General features: G+C 42.7%; 1 protein-coding gene across 3 annotated transcripts; it reads right to left on the bottom strand.

Moving 5' to 3' along the window:
- Positions 1-700: 700 nt before the first annotated feature.
- LOC111249059 (neurotrophic factor BDNF precursor form-like) lies at positions 701-4113 on the bottom strand. Of its 3 annotated transcripts, none has more exons than XM_022802379.2 (5): positions 4064-4113; positions 3656-3733; positions 3251-3415; positions 2444-2758; positions 701-2142 (listed from the first exon to the last, which is right to left on the bottom strand). In XM_022802379.2, exons 1-5 carry the CDS (start codon positions 4070-4072, stop codon positions 1975-1977), a joined length of 735 nt encoding a protein of 244 aa, XP_022658114.1. In that variant the 5' UTR covers positions 4073-4113; the 3' UTR covers positions 701-1974. The 3 variants fall into 3 exon arrangements, with proteins under 3 accessions (XP_022658114.1, XP_086843837.1, XP_086843838.1); XM_086987711.1 differs by lacking the exon at positions 4064-4113 and adding an exon at positions 4017-4058; XM_086987712.1 differs by lacking the exon at positions 3251-3415 and having other exon boundaries at positions 4064-4077.
- Between the last annotated feature and the right edge of the window lie 10741 nt (positions 4114-14854).

The raw sequence follows: 14854 nt of genomic DNA, 5'->3' as shown, positions 1-14854 counted from the left end.
AAAACAAAACATGTTCGATTAAATACGATGACTAGTGACAAATGTACACACATGTATCTAGTAGATCCAGTTAGTGGGGTGGGCTATAAGCCCAGTACGGTGGTTTTGGTGTAAAAACTGGCAAAGATAAAGTTTCGAGGATAGCATAGGTGAGACGTGATCGCTACGAAGTTCACAACCTACACGGTACAGTAGATCAGTAAATAGTATCTGATATTTAAAAAAAAAAAACTAATCAGACTTGTACTCTATATATGGCGTAGCGACATCGAAAATGTTTGTATGAATAAAGCAGGAATTCTAAGCTTTAGGAATGCTTCTAGCTCAAAAGTATATTGTAGAGACCGAGTCGTGCTTTTTTCCGGTTAGATAAAGCAAACTCTACACCAACTATTACATAATTTAGCTTTATATTCTGACACAAACACTATTTACATTGCAATCGGTATCTTAGTATCGTGTAGCGCGCTCAGTTTTATCTGACTACGCGTTAATTTAGCTGCAGTTTTTTGTTTACTAGAACATTTTCAACGAAAAATCCCCTATGCAATAGTTTTCATTTCAGTGCATTTGGCAGGAATATATGAAAAACTCCCGTGAAAGGAGATTTCGGTTAGACACGAAAACCCTTCACGTACTCAATACGAGGGACGATACAGTTGTCAAGTGCTATAAGCAGTTAAGAAAAACGTGTACGAAATTATTGCGCACGACATTTATTTTATCATTAGATTGAGTTTGACAACGGACAGACTATACGGCATAGCCAATAAGGACGCCTATTTTGCCAGTGCTCCTTTCTTCGGCAGACTACATATATCATAATAGCCATTGTCACGATGATAACTATCACATTGGAAACAGTAACAATATCCGTCCCAATGATTCCTATACAAATAATAATGGTTCAGAGGCACGATCGTGTTAGAACAAGTCGGCCCATGGCATTCCGCTATGCTTGTTTATATTTCCCCTTTCTTAATGCAGCTTTGTGGATAGCCTCCAGAGTCAGCAACTCCTAATGTTTATCTAGGTAAATGATCATTTTTTGCCATATTGAAACGTCTAGAAAATATGGCTTTGTTTGAGCTAGCCAAATGAAGCATAATCTTTACATAGGAACGATATTCCTTAAAATAAAACAATCGATTAAGCATGGTTTATCACACTTCACTACTTTACGGAATCATTCAAATGTCCGCTGTTGCGTGCTTTACGAGGTGGATATCTTACAACTTTATATAGTCTAGCAGGCATAGCAAAATGATAGATAATTATTTTTGTCTACATTACAGAAGTTCATATCGGTCTCAGTGAGACCTGTCGGCCAACGAACGGAATAACTGTTTGGCAAACAAGCAATGACATAGCTTGATATTTGTTTGTAACAAAACGGCATCGGTATTGTATCAAATCCGCTAATGTTATTTAGACTAAAATCGTCATTGAATACTTATAGTTAGTGAAGAAGTTAACAGCTTAGATCTACAATGGGACATATAAGACGATTGTAACAAGCGACACAGACTCCTGTCGCCGACTTGTTCGCGATATCGTCTTCCGCCGTATTCAGCAGTACCATTGGTTTTTCTCTAGTGGTTTAGGGAAAAAAATTAGCTTCTATAAATCAACGTGTTCTAGGTCCTTTTGACGAAAGCGTGTATTAAACCTGATTCGTAGGCATATAGCATTTCTTTTGCCAGTCCGTAGTAGTATTCAATAAGGTTCCGGGCTGGCAAAGAGTGGAGGGGGTGCTTTAGTCGGTATCAGTCTCGGCGGAACAGAGTTCAGCCGTCGAGGTTGAGTCCGCCACTACACCAGGTGCCTATGTATCATTCGGCCCTAGCTGTGTGCATTAATTCCGCCTTTTAGAAAAATTGAATAGGGTAACTTTCTAACATTCAACGGCTGGTACGGTAAAATACTAATAGCGTTTCCACAACTCATGTATTTGTTCGATTTCACTAGTGCTGCCTATTCGATGAATTCGTCGAAGTAATTGCCTAGACGATGACCCTTGCGGCTGACACCGCACGAACAAGATCCCCGGATGGCTATGACGCTCCAGCCGATTTTTCCGTCATCCTTTAATACTTTGCCATAGGTCCAGATGTAATTTTCACGGCAGCGGGAATTCCATTGCTAGAATAAATTGTCATAGTGAATGCTTCAGTATTTGTTTGATGGAATGAGGCGCGTTAGGGCCATGCACAAGCGAAGGATTATTTGAGGCTGTGCGAAGATTTACAAGAACATCCCACTTCGTGGTGAAGGCTGTACGGTGGCTGCGTGTAGCAGTTACTTTTTAAGCTAACAACGGTTTTATAACAAACTATGGGTACCCACATTTACATACAAGCTTACTCCGCAGAGATGGGGACAGCATCATAAGAATAGTACTTAATTGATAAATGTGTATGTGTTCTAGTAAATAAATACGTACTCCCTTGTCAATGCCAAGACATTCTCGGTGCTGGTTTTTGTCCAGTGGTCGGGGATTCTCTTCGGTTGAATCTGTAGCGTGACAGAACGTTTCATAAAAGTATTGACGCACAAGGGTTCCATTAATCGGCACATGCTCAAGTACTGTCACTCGATTGCCATACGGATCTTCTGCCTCAGTGCGAATTACCCAATCGGAAAAGCTGGGGCAAACCTCGCGGGTCTTTGAGCTTTCCGCACGTTTAAGGGCGCCGTTGAGAATATTCGACGTCAGGTTGCCATTCTGGAAACCTACGTGGCTATTGACAGATTTTCCCTATGAACGAAGGTTTTATACAAAAAAATAGAAATCCTTTAATAAAGCTTGGAAAAACGAATGAAACTGGCGTTTGATTAGTGCCTACATTTTTTCATTTGCTGTAGATGTGTGTTGTGTATGGATACACCAGTTTAGCCATACTTCAGCTCTAAGTTAGTAAGTTGCATCGGATACCCTATTTATAAAAAGCGCAATCTGCCCTCAACGTTTTCAAAGAAATAAGATTTCGCCAGGATCTAGACCCTGCATCTTTTTTTAGCTTATTTACCAAATATAGGACATTCATGAGATAAATTCAATTATTCGAGGAATTGTTCAGTATGGGAAATTCTGTTCATCGTTCGCAAAAGTTCGTTGTTGTGCAGTAAGTTAATTCTATTTGCTCAGCATCTTTGATTATTTTAACATATGCACTATCCTCCAAGCAATATTCATGTTGATCTGACTAGAAGAATAAAAGGATTATTCTATCGGCTCTTAGCATTGTACCTGGATAAAGTTGCCCTTTGGTACATTTGTCGATCTTTTTAGCTGGGGCTTGTCGACGGCAAACCGAACAAGGCCCTTGCGAACAGGCAACTCCATATTGACCTGATCTCGTTCATAAATCGAAGCAAGCTGTTCGTCTAGACTTTGTTTCCCCATAATAATCTCCTTTATTGCAACGTACACAAGATTGGAAACACATAGACACACATGAGAGATGAAGGTTAATGTAATGTTCCTTCATGTTGGCCGTACACTTTTAACTGAGCCACAATTGTCAGGATTACGCTATGCAGGTATAGGGTACATCGAAATAATCTAGAACAAAGTATTGTAATCAACCACTCGAATAAGCCAGATTTCGTGGTGCTATTAATTGGAATTGTTGATGAAGTTGTTTCAACTTACCTCCGTATTTAGGTCATACGATGCTGACCTGTGGCCTAAGGCCACGGCGAGCAGCGTTGACACGCAAATGATCCTAATCTGCAAATGAAGATATTCTCGTTTAGTTACATATATTCGCCTTCTCCTGTATTACCTATGGTATTTCGAGAATCGCTCTAACCACAAAATGCTACGTTAAAATATATTCCATCCAAAAATGACAGTAGCTTATCGTGGAGGAAAAAACAAGGGTCGCTTTTAAAACGATCGTTGCACATTTAGTTAAAACATCCGTAATCCTATTTCGTCACAACGGTGAAGATTTGTGGAATCATCTTCACCAAGCAGGAGTAGTTTACGTAGAATCAAAGAGGCACATCACATTTCCGCTGTCGGATTTCATCGGCGCAAGTTATATACGCACTGTACCTTGGTCATCACGGCCGAACGTCTGACCAGCGCGCTGGTCGTATTGAGCCTTTATAAAGGGTCCACTGACGGGTGAGGCGCCGGTTCGATCCCCTAGAGATCAATTTAAACTCCTTGACGAAATATGAGTCCCGTAGGTAACTTTTTTGTCGAGTCCGAAGGGACCGCCTACGATGTTGCAAGTGAACTTGTTTAGACGTCAATGCCATTGCAGACACTGGGAAGTTCAAGAGGATGGGCCTAATTAGAGGGGAATACTTCGGAAGAAAAATAACCTTTCGAGCCTCTATCGCATGCAAGCGCTCGACTAAGTTAAAAAAAGCGGAATTACTATCTATAACAGGTGTCTGTCCTGTAGACGAAGCTGACCTTAGGTTGAAACTGTTTCAGAACTGTAGTCAGTTGTATTCGAAGTCCGACGGATAGGCTGTCCGTGATCCGAGATAGTTATGATAGTAAGATCTGCCTACTTAAATGACTCGTAGTTACAATGGAACCACTGGTGCGGTAGTGAGACTGGTTAGATATTAGTTTTTCAACATTAAATTGTTATATTTAACGTTGAATTTATGTGCATGATTTTTTTTCTATAGATGATTTACTATTATTTATAGTTTCAGCGTCCCATGTAGGATTATAATTTTATGTTAGACTTTATAATAGAATAATATCCGAACCTCTGTACAATTTACTCCGTATAATAATAGATTGTGTTATATTCGAAAACTCGTTACATTCGTTTTAATTAAAATAAAAAATTTCTAATAATGAGGAGTTACGACAAGCAACGATATTTTTGACTGCTCATCATCCACAGGCTCACTGAACAAAAACTGGTCAAAGGCCAGTCGTACAGGCACACAACTGATCGAACAACGAACTTAATAAGTACATCATGTTTCATTGTGTCTCCTTTAACTTTCCTAACGCGTTTGATAGAATAAGCCATCTTGGGCTAATAGATAGGGATTTCTCGAAACACTGAGGGACTCTAAGCCTGATTATACTGATAACTTTCTAATAATAAAAGTGGCGCTCGCTGATACGTTGTTCCATAGAGCTGTTGCTTCGAACCATTTTTTTTTGGTTCACGTTAAAAGCGTGTTTCCATCTTTTCTAAAATGCCAATTATATGCCGGTAATCTTGAATTTGACGGTAATTCTATAATAACTCTCTCTTAGGAATGACTCACTTTATGACTTGCCGTGAAGAACATCTACCGATAATCTCTTCTGTTCTCAGATATCGTGCCCTTGAATTAGGTGAGCACCTATCTACCTAACATAAAGGCATTACCCCCATAGTCGAGTCGATAAAGCATCTTGGTATCATTGCAACACCCATTCTCAACTAGAACCTTCATATTACACAAATCTTTCGGTCTACCACTCTGGTGACTGGTACTATCTTTTTTTTTTACATCTTTAAATACTCAGACAAATTTTTTTTCAAATAGTTAGTAATACCAATATATGTACTGCCTTGAGGTTTGGTGGCCTCATAAAAATACACTTAGAAGCCCTCAAGCTTAAACAATTCCAGTCTTATCGGTGCCGGACGCCGAAACGTGACGTCGATAAAGGAATACTATAGTATTATTTGCCCCTGTTCCTGTACTCTGTGGCAACGCAGATGTACAATCGTATTCGCAGTCTAATCCTGCTTCTATATATGTCAGCCGGTGCCATATAATTTCCTGACAGACCTGGAAGCCTTTTCGATAAGCTCCATAATTAGGACCTGTTAAAAACGCTAAAAGCGAGAGAATAAATAGGCTCTTTACATAGAAATTGTACAAGGAATTAGTAAAACGAAGCTGAACGCATGTGTTTTGTAAGATCTTGGTTGTCTTTGACAGGGCGACTTGTGACGCTTAAAGAAATTGTAAACTTGCTGAGAACTCTCGTCTCTCGACAGAGAGACAACAGATTAAGCCATACAACGCATTTACAAGGCCAATAGTCATGTGGAACCTGACGTCGTGATCTATTCAAGCTGAGTTCTATTATACACAGATTAATGAACATTTTGTCATATATCCCATGGTGTTGGCTTTCAGTAAATACTATCACTAGCTGATTAGGAAGAAGTACTAAATTTTCCTAGACGCTCTTATCAATCGATGAACTTAGGTTGTTTGTAGAATTCTCTAACTCTCTAGAAAAAAAAAAAACAGTTGTCCTGTTTATCTACAATAAGCTGGCCTCTTGAGTCGCTCTTACTATTTTTTGCGTCGCACACAGATACAGTTTGCAACTAATCGCAGTTACCGACAGCGCCTCTATATGTAGGCAATACCAACTTTTACAAATCTATCGCCCACCTACCGTAAAACGTAGAATAAGGCAAACTGCTATTCAGACATGCTAGATTCAAGTAGTTGTCCTTCCTTGAGCACACGACCCCGTAACTCCCTTTCTAAGCCGCCTCTTTTTTCTTGCTCGTATCTTCAATCTTTCATTTGCGAAGTTCAACTACACGCAATCCAGCAGCGCTTAGCATAAACGACTATGTAGTTTATGCTCTAGCGTAAACATGGACGGCAACGGTTTATTGTCCCCCTTCGAACACAAAGTACGTATTCCTTGCCCCATTCTGTTATGTACAAAACGGTTGAGCGCAAAACTCAATACGAACTGATGTTGCGCCCATGAATAATGTATAGTGGCACTCATAATAAGGGCCGTGTAGGGCAGCAGATCGTCTATTGCAAACAGTGAAAATCTAGTCGTCGTCAGGCTGAGATGCAGCAGATTCCACAAGCATGGGGGCCTGTGTTGTTATGCGTCTGTCACACCGCTGTCTCTCCGCTCGAGGGCAAATGTTCGACGGCTGTCGGGGGGCGCGGGGGCACGGTACTCGCGTGCAACTTTGAACTGCAGAAGATGTTAGAGTGCCTAGAGCAAATCACTCACCACTTCTTCCACAAGATTTCTGCACATATGGCGGGATCAACTCTAACAAATGATTAAAAATCAAAAATCAACGGTCAGCCGTTTGTTTCTGACACGAAAGTTGAAAAGCCTGGCCAGCGACACAGTTAAGTACTAGAAATTGTGTTGTTGTTACCTTACACTTTTGTAGTATAAAGTCAGGCCGATGATTAGGCAGTGATTTGAATGTCCGAGAAGAATAGGCCGTTAAGTGTCTGCAACGTCACTTTAATGGCTGGTTTCTTTGTTGTTAAACGTTATGACTGTTTTTTCTGAATCGATAAGATATAGAAGAAGAGCGGTTCAAGTCTGGCACAAAAACCATAGAGGCTAAAGTTGAAACTGCCTATAAATAGTAACACTACAAAACACATCAAATTTATTATATAGAGTTGAAATATTGTGATCTTTTCCTTAGTGTACTTGAAGCTCGGGGTATAGTGCTTCTAACGGTCAGTACGAGGTTTAAATCTATAGGCAATTCTGAAGCGTGGTTATATTTCGGTAGGTATATTCTCCTAGAGTTTCTTCTAATTATCATAGGTGTATATTTAATACCGATAATCCATAGTTTTGACTAGTGTAGATAAATTTTTTGATAATATAGCTTGATTTCTCCGCGTTCGGTGAATTGGCGGTGCTTTAATAAAATAAGCCCTGTCATATGCCGTACGTTTGGTATTATATGAATTTGACAGAGCTACATTGAGTGAAACAATTAACAAACCGCTAGCTTTTGTTTAAAAGGAGGAGATTTACCACATCCGTCGGCCTATTTATTTTTCTACCCGCCCAGAAGCAAATCAATCTTAGTAAGCCGCGCGTGAATGCGGTTCAGTTCAGTAGTTTTTCTGAGGGAAGTCGATTCTGATTGCGAAGTTCCTTACCAACCATTGCTCCAATCCTAATTACCGCTGGCTAAATAACTCCTAAAATAGATTGTTCTCGAACGCCCTCAAAGATTGTAAACGCGCAAGCCGACGGCTGTCGGCGGGAGAAATTGAGGGCAACGAAGTCTAGGACGGGTGGATTTGTCTGTCGCCGGAATCGGGCTAATCGGCTGACTTTGTCTTCAGGTAGGGCGAGACAAAGCGAGCTGTGCGTTGGCCGCCTTGAGTCCGAGCGAGGTTTTTACGCGCATACGCGAAGCTAGCAGCTTAATAGACACAGATGTTTAATAAAGCGGGGCCGACTCGCTGCGTAACTCTTGCAGCCAGGCACAACATCTCTTTGAACATCCTGAACTAGACCTCTGGCGAGTGGGCGGAAGTAACGGCGGTCCGATCTGGCTGCGCTAACCGAAAAGCTCCGTACATTAATCACATTAAAGGCGAAACGGCGCAGTAGAAGAGAAAGGCAGAGAGCCGACGAAGCCAAACATCTCGGCTAGCACCAACCAGCGGCCACTCAGCGTTAGTTGCGAGAAGGCAGCTGTAACGATGTTTTAATGTGGATGTCTGTTCTTTATTGAAGTTGAAGTGCTGCTATGTTCAGGTCACATAGCCACAGAGTTCTAGGGTTCCATACAGCGCCCAGCCATCACCACTGCTATGAGATTGAGTCTTGGCGGCTGCAACGAAGGCAGTAAGAACGGCGGCGGCGGCGGCGGCGGCAGCAGCTCCAAGAGACCACAGTACTATGAAGATTTTTGCCAAGAAAAACGAAAGAATTGCCTAGAATGTAAGCGTCCCGTATCGCCTTCTATTACAGGGAAATTTCGTTTGAGCTGAGATATGTCTATTCTCCTTTCCCGTTGGTTGAGCAACATCTTGCGACTGATCGTTCTCTGACGTCAGTAGCACGAGGAACAGTCTATCGAGCAGAGGTAGAGCATCGTACACGATGGGCGTATTATTTGAGGGAAATACGGATTCACTCAAGCTGTCGACGGCGATAGCGATGCCATTGACATTTGACCGACCTTGCCGCTGCTATCTTGGGCTGTCTGAGATCATTAACTGGGGTCGAGCCCAGTTGACTGACCAGAACTGTTGGTTAGAACTTGGAAGTATTACTGGCTGCCTATTGAAGTTGAACCTGATCGTGTACGACCCGCTGTGGTGTAACATAATATCACGTTTTTTCACAGTGCTTGAAATATTATTAGCGAATGCCTCACCAAGATCTGAGTTCGCTGTTATAGGCTGTATTTTGTTCAGCGGCCATATTTGCCGAAATTTATCCTGTATTTCATCTGTACAACAATTAATAAACAGCTGGCTTTGCAACAATCTAGCAGCAGTATCTTGGCAACTGGTTGCGTATTCCCAATGCCCGACGCGTCCACTGCCTTGCGACCTGCTTGTTTTCGTCATTATTTTCAGCGTCGTTCGAGCGCTCTAAAAAAAGCTTCTAAATTTGTCTTCCTCAGAATGCTCGTTATATGCTGCGCGGCACGCTGCCGTCACAATACGCAGTAGCCGCCACGCACGACGCGTATTTACAGCTTGCCGACTTCTTTCAATCTGCCCCTTTTCTCTTCGCTTTGTATTATTTCCTGCGTTCTCCAGCTGCAACAGAAAAAAAGGAACCCGCTTACTTACCCCGCCTATGTTAGTGCAGCCAGCAGCAGAAGGTAGCAGGGGCTTCTTATATTTCATATAGTTCCTTTAAAAATGGTCACGTACCCCTCGTTCCCCAGAAGAAGCTGAATAAAACGTAGAGATTATTCTTTGCTATCACGGATATTTTGTGTAACTCCAAGCAATAGTATGCTAGGACGCCAGCATGTCGCCTACGTTTGGTAAGTGCCAGAAGGTGACACGAAAATCTCTATAAGCAAAAGCAAATAAATCTCGTTCATTTCTATCAATGTCTGATGTGCTCCGCTATGGTGATTTGTTCTGTGGCCCTCGCAAATAAGTTTTGCCTAGACAAAATATTGGTTAAACGAAAAAGTTTGATAGCATATTTTTGATAGCATCTTGTGGTATAATTTTTTTTCATTGTAGCCTGGACAAATAGAGAACATTTCCTTGGAGTGATTCCACTAAATATCATAAATACGTGTTGGCCTGATACGTCACGAACAGGGACGTAGTACACTCTCTAAAGTCACTAGCTATTTTATCAGCAGGTATCCTGCAGAGCTATTGTCAAGCGTTCATGGGCCCCTCGAAGGCAATGAAGACCTTTGCTGCTCTTTCGGATGGGAGGCCTTGAGAAGAAGGAGTCATCTACAGATGGTTTTGATAAATGCCGCACTCTGTGTCTGTGTCTCGTCTCCTGCCGAAACGTGGATAAGGGGCAAGCACCCAAATTGCAGCGCTCTTAAGCATGAAGGTAGACTTCGAAGAACAGTTAAGGATATCCTTCAACAAGTTCAATAGAATAGGGTCTGGAAACACCTCCTGTTGTCACAGATATTAAACGTTTTGAGTCATTTAAAAATGCGGCGGGCTTTAACTTTGATCGTACAGTGGCCTGCGATATAAAGACTTAGAATAATCCTATCATGCGTAGAATTATCATTCGTTACCAGTCTGTACTAGTAAGCCATTGCGTCCTTCTGTTACTGTTTTGCACGCCAATGTTGTTGTGTATTCACAAAATGTATTAATCATTCAAAGTTTACTAATGGGTTTACCGTTAGAAATGGCGCATGTGCCAACGCCTGTGGCAAGGTGGAAAGCGTTCGCTCGGCGGTCACTTGAGTGACGGTCATAGATTTTTACTGCAGTTACGCATGTAAAACGACGCCGACAAAAATCAACTTAACAACGATCAAGTGTTATATACCTGGATATCAAATTTTTATAGTAAGGGAATAAAAAAGTCAGCGATGATCACTCAGCCGGTATAAGGGACATAATTGTGTTGGGAAATTGATTAAATAAGTTCTGGCCTTCTGTAAAAATTACGTATTGAATAAGTTATATAAGCTGAACAGGTTGTAATTTAACAGAAGAGAAAAAACCAGTTACTGCATTTGGTATTGACGCGCGTCTGGCGGCAAGAAGGACAGTACATTGATATCACTGTTAGTGCTGACAGTTGCAGTAAACGTCTTAAGCAATACTAAGCAAAGGCAAAAAATAACACCAATCGCAACGACTATTTGAGCCCGAAACATTTTCGGCCACTAAAAATGTTTAAATGACTATTTTTTGGCATGCGATCCAGATAATACTGAAAGCACTATAAGTGGGCTAAGGAGACTGATTCTGGGCTGTTACTCCACGCGCACCAAACGCATAAGAGGGAAACGGGGCTATAGCTTTAGCAGCAGCGCTCAACTGTGATGGTTTTAGGATCAAGTGTTTGAAGCAGAAATGAGCTCAACGGAGAGCCTACAGCTTAGCGCATCCTTTAAGGTGATGTGGCAGCGCACGTCATGGCTTCATCAAGGGCGTTCCCAGCCCTTGTAGCGCTCGCCTTCTGGGTCCGTCAGTGCCTTTGTTACTCACTAGTGGTTCGAGTCTTTTTTCTTTTAAATTATACCTATTTCTGCACCCTTTGACTCGCATACAGGCACACATATTCGCACAGCTTCTATGTCATTCAACTTCGTTCGCTGCATTTCGAAAACGCATGCATTCATAGGAGTGAAGGATTCGTGGCTCGAATCCTCTTCAATCTTCTCAGCATTGTCTTCAGGTCACTTGTCGCCTCGGCAATATCTCAGCGTTCTGTGTTGAATATCTAACAGTCCTTATCTTCTAACAGGCACATTTTACATGTCATTAGTGAAGGCCAAGCTGTATCGTGTAGAAAAGGAAATCATGCGTAAGTTTATTCCGCACCTTTTACATCTGATAGCGAATAAGTATCGGGTATACGTGCACGCAGATTGTTGACTTTTGGCACATACGTGCACCACGAATCACAGAACATGTGATAGTGACGAGGGAAATGTAGTTAGATGATTCGACTCGTTTTCGATTGTGCCGTCGGCCTTACCTGCGCCATCGGCCTTACCTGCGCCATCGGCCTTACCTGCGCCATCGGCTTTGTACTTGCTGAACAGTTATTTTGAAAAGAAGAGTTCTATTTCTTGGCAGAGCATATAATCGAGTTGTTTCGCACTGTTTCCCCGCTGTTACTAACTCCCAGAACGTTATTTCTATAGCTCCACAGAGAGAGAATAAACAGAGTTGGACCCTTAATAGTAGTGGATGCACCACGTGTTGCTACAGATGTTTGACGCCAGAATAGTGCCAAGCTAAAACAGAAAATTAACGTTAGCTAAGTGTTCGATATTCACAAGAAGGACGAAGACTGCTTCAAAGCAACCCTGTTCTAAAAATCGTGTCGAAAGCCACATAGATGGCTTCAGAGCAAGCGTCATGGAACAATTTCGAACAACAATTGGAAATTATTTCAGTAATAAAGTTTTGAGTTATGTCATATAATAAGCATATGATTTTCTGCCCATCTTCTTGAGCTGTAAATACCGAATGTTCTTCACACGTGTTTTCTCTCTAATAATTTCACCGGTATGACAGGCACTAAATAAATTCAATTTAAAGATATACGATAGCGATCTTAGCAGATTAAATCTTACTCGCGAAAGGACGCCATGGACGTATCATCAATCAACCGTTCGTTCTGCAGATAAATTAATGATTGACGGAAGTGATGGTTTCGAACGTGGCCTACCTATATAGAATTGATGGAACGGTATTTGACGTAGACAAGGAAATTCAATATATGTTTACTTTGGAAAATCATAATTTTTCTTGTAGGCAGACTATACGACTTCACAGATACTATAACCAAATGTTAGAGTATGTGCGATGAAGGGACGAGGAACGGACAAAGACATTTACAAAGATAGTATAGTTAGTCAATGGTTTAATTTTGAAGTGTACATACAAAAATCGAAATTATTCATCTGAGCTTGATTGCGTTTGTATATACATCCACTGAAACGATCATAGGTCCACAAACCATTGTCTTTTCCCTAAACGATTTTACCAGCTCATTCAAAGCCATCCCGTATTTTAAGAGTTCGAAGGGGACAAGCGTTGTAGCAGCCCATAATGGATACGCTGTAATAGAAATCTGACGTTTTGTAACAGACAGGTGTTGACTGCCTGGAGAGACGTGCCAGTTGAGGCCGACTTCGGAACTATCCGGAAGTGAGGACATAGAGGTGTCAAAGAGAAGCATTCACGTCGTCGGTGCCCCATATGCTGCTCGTGCCCCGTCTCAAACGCACAAAAACCACAACGGCGAGAAGGAAATAGCTGAAAAGATGGCAGGAGCGCCAGGCAGCTGCCAACACTGAAACTGCTGCTGTAGTTGTGGGCGGGAGGGTTGCGCAGCGCACCCAGAGTTGAATCTATGCAGCAACATGAAGATGCAGGGGGGCAGGATCCATGCAAGCAAGCATTGATCGTCGCTTAGGGTGGGCGACTGGTGGGCCGGCTGCAGTCCTTTGACGGGAGGGTCTCCTTCTGTAATACATAGGGTCAGAACAGCAAAGGCAGCAGCAACGGATAGGACCGTTGAGGGAGCGCCAGGCGTAGTTTAGCGATGCCGGTAGCGCCTGCTGATGGGCTGTGATGCATTGTAATAAATATGAACAGACCGGATGTTGTAGCAGAACGATAGCAGAAAAGAAAAAGAAGAGATAGAAATACAAGGCACAACAAGACAACAACAGTACGCAAAGGACTGGTAGCTACGTTGTAGTAACCACGTCGTCCTCCTTTCACCCCGTTTCTTCCGCAAAGTCAGCCCATCATTTCGCTCGTAGCCGTCTGCTGCTGCTTCCGCCGTCGCCGCAGCCGGTATACTGCCATCTGAGCAAAAAAAGGACTGAATGAGTGACTGAGCCGACTCGGCCGACTTGACTCAAGAGCGCTGGACGGAAGTGGTCGCGGCCGTTCAAGCGGCGTTCTACAGACAGATAGAGAGACAACAGCGAAAGATTCAGCACGCAGAGAACGTAGCAGCTATGTTACAACGGCGGTTGCCGTCGTCGACGGCACGTTTGCAGGAGGGCGTACGTGTACAGGACAACGTTACAATCAGGTCCTGTGTGATTCTGCACGAAAGCTTGCATCTGTAAGAAAGGGGACGCGACAGGAAAGTGATGATCTTTAAGCAATGCACAGGACAAGCTGGGGCAGAAGTCTAGGATGGGTTTTACGCCCGGTTGCACATTCCTGGCCTCGTTTTGTTTCCCCTTTATACTTACGGGTCACCCATTCCGCTCCAAACCTATGCCCCTTTTACCCGTTGCCCGGCCGACATGGGAGGCCACAGCCGTATTTGTGGGGAGTTTCCCGCGGCGTTGCCGTTGTCCTGCTTGTGATGGTGGGTCGTGCTAACTTCCGCTATGGCGGGAACCGCCACCGCTTCTCCGTGAGTAGGACGAAAGGGGGCAGGCTCCAGCAAGGCGATTCTTAAGAAAATGATGGGAAGATTTTTGCGGGAAGAAATAGAACTGTAAAGGTCTTGTGAGGGGCAATAGTAAAAGAGAGCCGTGCTCGGACAAGCATATGTACCTATAAACAAATGTCTTCTGCTACACGCTCTTCTACAACAACACAATACGGTGGCGCGGAACGAAACGGGTTATGTGAGCTTGTGCTTCGCTCTAGACAAGGGCAGTGACTCTCGTTCTACTTTGTGGGGTATTGCTTTTTTTTCCCTCTTTCTCTCACTCTCTAGCAGCTGTGCCTGTTGTCATTCACTTACAAACTCTAGTGCGGCCTTAATGCTGTCTAAGGTTCCTGTATATCTCCTGTGCGTCTTTTATGGTTACCGCAAACGTTTTTAGTCTATCACATGTCTGTCGACGAAGACAGATTGATGCCGTCCTTCTGATCAGATATACTGAGTTTCTATGGCAAATAACAGGTGCTTCAAATGTGCATGTAAATGAGGGTTTTAGTTAAAATAACATAT

Source organism: Varroa destructor, unplaced genomic scaffold (assembly GCF_002443255.2).
Source record: "Varroa destructor unplaced genomic scaffold, Vdes_3.0 BEIS01000004.1, whole genome shotgun sequence".
In the NCBI taxonomy this organism is placed as follows: domain Eukaryota; kingdom Metazoa; phylum Arthropoda; class Arachnida; order Mesostigmata; family Varroidae; genus Varroa; species Varroa destructor.
This window is presented reverse-complemented; position numbering and strand designations above follow the sequence as displayed.